An 8,469-nucleotide genomic window follows, 5' to 3' on the forward strand; every position below is an offset into this window, starting at 1 on the left:
CTCACTAGAGTTGTGATCCTGAGATCACCACTCCATCACACTAGAGTTGTGATCCTGAGATCACCACTCCATCTCACTAGAGTTGTGATTTAATTACTATAGTGAACAGTAGTTTCTGAGATCACCACTCCATCTCACTAGAGTGAGTTTTGACAGTTTAACTGTAGTGAGTCTAATAACACCACTCCATTTTACCTGAGTTAATAAACATCAGTTTGACTAAAGTGAGTCTGAGATCACCACTCCATTTTGACTGTACTGAGTAGTAGCTACTAATAACACCACTCCATTTTACCTGAGTTAATAAACATCAGTTTGACTAAAGTGAGTCTGAGATCACCACTCCATTTTGACTGTACTGAGTAGTAGCTACTAATAACACCACTCCATTTTACCTGAGTTAATTAACATCAGTTTGACTAAAGTGAGTCTGAGATCACCACTCCATTTTGACTGTACTGAGTAGTAGCTACTAATAACACCACTCCATTTTACCTGAGTTAATAAACATCAGTTTGACTAAAGTGAGTCTGAGATCACCACTCCATTTTGACTGTACTGAGTAGTAGCTACTAAGAACACCACTCCATTTTACCTGAGTTAATACACATCTCTTTGACTATAACTGTTCATATCTACTGTCCTGAGCAGCTGAAGTCCAACAAGGACTAATGAAAAATAAGTATCCATCTTTAATGAGACCTGGAAGTGAGCTCCAGAATATTGAATTAGGAAGAAGCTGAAACCCTGTGGCCCCATGGACAGCTTTTCTGTACAATATACCTGTAACAAATGACAAATTATATACAATGTACATCTCTTATTCATCATAACAATGTCCTAAATAGAAAATTTAAAACAGGAAAATGTTTTCTATATGAAATGTAATGGCTATACATTTCATCTTTAAGTTTGTCAAATTAAAGCCTCTCACCTACAACCAAATACGTAGCGATGAGGCAGGCCAACACCACACAGATGATGGTGCCGGGACTGACACCCTGGACACACCCATCATAACAGGCACAGTGGGAATGGAGGTTAAACGTTGGTGTTGTATCTACCATACTATTCCAATCCAGGCTGTTTTCAGTCCCTGTCCTACAGTATAAATATACACGGCTGCTGAGGTTAGTAGCTGTAACAAAGACATTATAGGAAACTAGAGAATCCTCAAACTGTCACAGATAAAGGTAACTAGGGACATCCTCAAACTGTCACAGATACAGGTAACTAGGGACATCCTCAAACTGTCAAAGATACATGTAATTAGGGACATCCTCAAACTCTCACAGATAAAGGTAACTAGGGACATCCTCAAACTCTCACAGTTACAGGTAACTAGAGACATCCTCAAACTCTCACAGATACAGGTAACTAGAGACATCATCTAACTGTCACAGATAAAGGTAACTAGAGACATCATCAAACTGTCACAGATACATGTAATTAGGGACATCCTCAAACAGTCACAGATACAGGTAACTAGGGACATCCTCAAACAGTCACAGATACAGGTAACTAGAGACATCCTCAAACTGTCACAGATACAGGTAACTAGGGACATCCTCAAACTATCACAGATACAGATAACAAGGGACATCCTCAAAGTGTTACAGATACAGGTAATTAGGGACATCCTCAAACTGTCACAGATACAGGTAACTAGAGACATCCTCAAACTGTCACAGATACAGGTAACTAGGGACATCCTCAAACTGTCACAGATACAGGTAACTAGGGACATCCTCAAACTGTCACAGATACAGGTAACTAGGGACATCCTCAAACTGTTACAGATACAGGTAACTAGGGACATCCTCAAACTGTCACAGATACAGGTAACTAAGGACATCCTCAAACTGTCAAAGATACAGATAACTAGGGACATCCTCAAACTGTTACATATACAGGTAACTAGGGACATCCTCAAACTGTCACAGATACAGGTAACTAGAGACATCCTCAAACTCTCACAGATACAGGTAACTAGGGACATCCTCAAACTGTCACAGATACAGATAACTAGAGACATCCTCAAACTGTCACAGATACAGGTAACTAGAGACATCCTCAAACTGTCACAGATACAGGTAACTAGGGACATCCTCAAACTGTCACAGATACAGGTAACTAGGGACATCCTCAAACTGTCACAGATACAGATAACTAGAGACATCCTCAAACTCTCACAGACAGGTAAGTAGGGAAATTATCAAACTGTCAGATACAGGTAACTAGAGACATCCTCAAACTGTCAGATACAGGTAACTAAGGACATCCTCAAAGTGTTACAGATACAGGTAACTAAGGACATCCTCAAACTGTCACAGATACAGGTAATTAGAGACATCCTCAAACTCTCACAGATACAGGTAACTAGGGACATCCTCAAACTGTCACAGATACAGGTAACTAGGGACATCCTCAAACTGTCACAGATACAGATAACAAGGGACATCCTCAAAGTGTTACAGATACAGGTAACTAAGGACATCCTCAAACTGTCACAGATACAGGTAATTAGAGACATCCTCAAACTGTCACAGATACAGGTAACTAAGGACATCCTCAAACTGTCACAGATACAGGTAACTAGGGACATCCTCAAACTGTCACAGATACAGGTAACTAAAGACATCCTCAAACTGTCAGATACAGGTAACTAGAGACATCCTCAAACTGCCACAGATACAGGTAACTAGAGACATCCTCAGACACATATACAGGTAACTAGGGACATCCTCAGACACATATACAGGTAGCTAGAGACATCCTCAGACACATATACAGGTAATTAGAGACATCCTCAGACACATATACAGGTAACTAGGGACATCCTCAGACACATATACAGGTAACTAGGGATATCCTCAGACACATATACAGGTAACTAGGGTTATCCTCAGACACATATACAGGTAACTAGGGTTATCCTCAGACACATATACAGGTAACTAGGGATATCCTCAGACACATATACAGGTAACTAAGGATATCCTCAGACACATACAGGTAATTAGAGACATCCTCAGACACATATACAGGTAACTAGGGATATCCTCAGACACATACAGGTAATTAGAGACATCCTCAGACACATAAACAGGTAACTAGAGACATCCTCAGACACATAAACAGGTAACTAGAGACATCCTCAGACACATATACAGGTAACTAGGGATATCCTCAGACACATATACAGGTAATTAGAGACATCCTCAGACACATATACAGGTAATTAGAGACATCCTCAGACACATATACAGGTAACTAGAGACATCCTCAGACACATATACAGGTAACTGGGGATATCCTCAGACACATATACAGGTAACTGGGGACAGCCTTATTAACAGTCACACATCAGTGTTATAGGGACAGTTTGACTGTGTTAGGTAAGTGACAACCTGTTGTTGTGTAGTTGATGTACAAGGCTTGTCTCTCAGCGCTGTATCCAAAGACTGCCTCTTGTTGGTGCCCGAGGTCTACAAACTGGGGATCACTGGAGCTGTACTGGCACACAGCTACGTCCTTACACCCGGAGTCTGATGATGTTGTTGGTCCAACGTTAAAGGGGTAACAGGGGTTGTAGTAATAGAACGGCTGATGGTCTTCAATGGTAGACAAGTCATCACCCTGACAAGTTAGAAACATGGTCACACTATTATCTACAAGTCACCACCCTGACAAGTTATAAATATGGTCACACTATTATCTACAAGTCACCACCCTGACAAGTTATAAATATGGTCACACTATTATCTACAAGTCACCACCCTGACAAGTTAAAAACATGGTCACACTATTATCTACAAGTCATCACCCTGACAAGTTAGAAACATGGTCACACTATTATCTACAAGTCACCACCCTGACAAGTTATAAATATGGTCACACTATTATCTACAAGTCACCACCCTGACAAGTTAAAAACATGGTCACACTATTATCTACAAGTCACCACCCTGACAAGATAGAAACATGGTCACACTATTATCTACAAGTCACCACCCTAACAAGTTAGAAACATGGTCACACTATTATCTACAAGTCACCACCCTGACAAGTTAGAAATATGGTCACACTATTATCTGCAAGTCACCACCCTGACAAGTTAGAAACATGGTCACACTATTATCTACAAGTCACCTCCCTGACAAGTTAGAAACGTGGTCACACTATTATCTACAAGTCACCACTCTGACAAGTTACATACATGGTCACACTATTATCTACAAGTCACCACCCTGACAAGTTACATACAAGGTCACACTATTATCTACAAGTCACCACCCTGACAAGTTAGAAACATGGTCACACTATTATCTACAAGTCACCACCCTGACAAGTTAGTAACATGGTCACACTATTATCTACAAGTCACCTCCCTGACAAGTTAGATACAAGGTCACACTATTATCTACAAGTCACCACCCTGACAAGTTAGAAATATGGTCACACTATTATCTACAAGTCACCACCCTGACAAGTTAGAAATATGGTCACACTATTATCTACAAGTCACCACCCTGACAAGTAACATGGTCACACTATTATCTACAAGTCACCACTCTGACAAGTTAGAAATATGGTCACACTATTATCTACAAGTCACCACCCTGACAAGTTAGAAATATGGTCACACTATTATCTACAAGTCACCACTCTGACAAGTTAGAAATATGGTCACACTATTATCTACAAGTCACCACCCTGACAAGTTAGAAACATGGTCACACTATTATCTACAAGTCACCACCCTGACAAGTTAGTAACATGGTCACACTATTATCTACAAGTCACCACCCTGACAAGATAGAAATATGGTCACACTATTATCTACAAGTCACCACCCTGACAAGTTAGAAACATGGTCACACTATTATCTACAAGTCACCACCCTGACAAGTTAGAAATATGGACACACTATTATCTACAAGTCACCACCCTGACAAGTTAGAAATATGGTCACACTATTATCTACAAGTCACCACCCTGACAAGTTAGATACATGGTCACACTATTATCTACAAGTCACCACCCTGACAAGTTAGTAACATGGTCACACTATTATCTACAAGTCACCACCCTGACAAGTTAGTAACATGGTCACACTATTATCTACAAGTCACCACCCTGACAAGTTAGAAACATGGTCATTTTTCAATCAAATTCATGTTAATGTGATAATGTGGGGATATTCAGATGTGATAGTTTCTGTATGTACATGTACTGTGATCGTGTTTATTAGATTTGGGATTCTTTATAAGCAGACCTATCTAGTGACATCAGTCTAACAATAGTACAGAATGGTGTAACACAAATTAATAAATATAATTTAAATTCCACACTGTTTCTCAAGTCCAGGGCGTCTCTTACAAACTCGACCTATCTACTGTCCTATTCTTTTTGAGTCAGATAGCAGGAAACAAAATGACCCCTTAAATCATTATTTGGGATATTGTAAGCAACCAGACGTTTATCATCTTAAGTGAGTGTAAAGTTAAGTGGATTTCACTTTCAACACAAGGAAAAATTCTCTATAGATATTTGGTTAATCATATACAAATGTACCTCCTTCTCACTCTGACAATCATAACTGTAATGTGGACATTTCTGATAGAACATCTCATAGATTTTGGCAAGTTGAAATACAAATAGAATGGAATCTCTCTTTCTACATAAATGTTACTACATACTTAGCAGGTATAATCCCAAAGGGTAATGCACTTAAAATGGGCAAACGTGGGGGATTGGGTTTATCCCCCAATTACCTCAAGTTTCACCTGAACCAACCTTGAAATTTTGATGACCAAACAGTTTTTGCTCATTAAAAGCACTACTTACATTATTTTTTTTTTTTTTTTTTTTTTGCAGTATTTTCTTGCTTTTAAGTGGTAGTTATTAATTTCTATGTGAATATCATAAATGGCCTCTGACCACATTCTCTTTTCAAAATTTTATTTGAAGACTGTCGTTTAATGACAAATAAAGTGGTTATTTAAACTGCTTTAATCTTATAATTCTTTTGTTCTATCACTTTTTTCGTTAACATTCGTTAGCTGACATGTACAAAGGGGAATAACTCCTATAGAATCAACAGACAATATTAAGATTCTTATCAATCTCTAAATCGTGAACTTATCCAGTCATTATTTACAATATCAAAACTGAAATTAATTTTACCATGTATGTCAGCTTAAGTAGCATCAACAATAAGATACAAAGGGGCCACACATGGATGAGATGACTATTACAACAACAATCGAACGTTTACACGTGAGTTTATAGGAAACATCCTGTCGGCGCTACGACACGCACTAACGATCTCTCGCTGTATAAAGCGGACTTCCTACCACTGTAGGCTTAAGAGAAATTTCTACCATTCTGATCTATGTATGTGAACTTGTCCGATTCCTATGGTATTACTTACACGTTCACTCCCGGAACTGCTGATAAAGAATCGGGCGGTTCCATCATCCCGACCAACAGAACGGAGGTCTATGAGTCCGTGGGGAGATTCACACGTACAGGCATCCTGTCGAGTACAGATCACCTCCGTGGTTTCATCAGGAAGAATGAGCAACCCAAGAATGCACGCACATACATGCACGTGTAGTGCCATCTCAACTTTCGTTTTCCGTCTATTCGGGTATTTCGTAATGTAACCTACTTTCGATTGGGAAAACCCATGAGGATTCCGAAGAGAAACGCTCTTGGTCAAATGTGTGTTTACTTTCATTTTGACGTTTCAATCCATACTCATTTCATTATCTGCTACATGTATCCATCTTCATTTACAGTTGTCATTTCTCTGTAATAAAAACAGTGCACCAATTGCTTTCTCTAGCAGGGACGTATATACTATGTTTGTCCCTGTCTCCTGTGAAATGTAATGATATAATTTGCACTTTATTTCCGAGGTGTCATTTTTACCGAATTGTAATCTTGCTCCCCCCCCCCCCCCCCCCCCCCCCCCCCCCCCCCCCCCCCAAAAAAAAAACAATAAAAAAAAAAAAACTCTCAAAATGTGCTATACACACTAGGCACTAGGGAAGGTTCAAATACATGTAGACTTTAACTAATTCTCAAGTCCCTGTGGGTACAGGCGGTACAGGTCCTATTAGGCCAGAAATTTCTAACATTAAAAACCTTCGCTGTACGGGTATATTTTTGACGGCTTTGAATACATTTTTCCAAAGAAACCTAACCCTGAGTTCTGGTTTTCATAAAGATGGGAAACAAGAAATATCTTCAAACAAGAAATATCTTTAAAAAAGATAAACGGCATAGTTTTAATGCTGGTGGTTATAATGTAAAACTACTGGTGAAATAAGTTAACGAACTACATTGTAATTAATAAATGCGCAGTTTCAGCACGGATAACAAAATTATATCAGTTTGAATCATTTTTGGTGATAATAAGACTGCAAATGTGTCATTTGAATAGATGCATCCACTTATTCAGCTTGCATTCAATTTAAAAGGGACATCACGGTAAAAACGTTGCAATTTTCACTGAATGTACGCGTTTTGTTCCTTTCCAGTTATGTTTCTGTGCTGTCCCAATGTTCCAAGTCAATCCCTATGTCCAGCTTGACCACTCGATTTAGTTGGGAATCCCCCTCTAAATTTAGCGCGGAAATTATTTTTAAATCATTACGTGACTGTTTTGAAATCGTGGCAGCACAAACACACGATAGTTTACAAGGCGATATCTATATTCCATCTGGGTTATTTGGATAACGATATTATACAGTGGTTTAAATTTTAAATAACACGTTCTGTATATATTACGGCACACATATTTATGTGTAAATAAGTGTAAACATTGTTCATATAGTATAGTGACAGTAGCGATGTACTGGTACAGACTGTATCAATATTACCGAGTTTGTGGAACTATTACCGAGTTTGTGTTAATATTACCGAGTTTGTGTAAATATTACCGAGATTGTGGAAATCTTACCGAGTTTGTGTAAATATTACCGAGATTGTCATGACCTACTATCAAATAATCAAGCAGAATACGAGCGGCGTCCGTATTACTGCTGTTTTCATGTTTGAACAGTTACAGTCTATTGTACTGCTTCCCAAGTTTAATTCTAGGATTGTGTTTGACCCATTTTCCTATTATTCTCTTCATTGCGGAAGCTGTTATCGTTTTCAACCGCAGTCGATTCACATTGGAAGCCATTTTTGTTTCCATGTGTTTTAGTTTGTTGTGCGCATGCGTTTATCGTATATGTCACAAATTTTTTGCATATTCAGATTGTTGATCAGCGAATTGTGATAACCTTTTTAATTGATGTTTTTATGTACATACATCATCGAATTCGAATGGTTATTGTTCAGAAGGTTATTTTTTTTAAAGATATACCCAATAATATGATAAAAAATACAAAATAAATATTGGTTTACCGTGAGGTCCCTTTAACTTTGTTTCGTTTTTAACTGTATATCCGC

General features: G+C 38.5%; 1 protein-coding gene across 1 annotated transcript; it reads right to left on the reverse strand.

The window, feature by feature from the left end:
- Positions 1–478: 478 nt before the first annotated feature.
- On the reverse strand, positions 479–6,639 carry LOC117344197. Its single transcript, XM_033906861.1, has 4 exons — positions 6,437–6,639; positions 3,411–3,639; positions 935–1,138; positions 479–783 (listed from the first exon to the last, which is right to left on the reverse strand). Exons 1-4 carry the CDS (start codon positions 6,626–6,628, stop codon positions 620–622), a joined length of 789 nt encoding a protein of 262 aa, XP_033762752.1. The 5' UTR covers positions 6,629–6,639; the 3' UTR covers positions 479–619.
- Between the last annotated feature and the right edge of the window lie 1,830 nt (positions 6,640–8,469).

Source organism: Pecten maximus, chromosome 2 (assembly GCF_902652985.1).
Source record: "Pecten maximus chromosome 2, xPecMax1.1, whole genome shotgun sequence".
Classification (NCBI taxonomy): domain Eukaryota; kingdom Metazoa; phylum Mollusca; class Bivalvia; order Pectinida; family Pectinidae; genus Pecten; species Pecten maximus.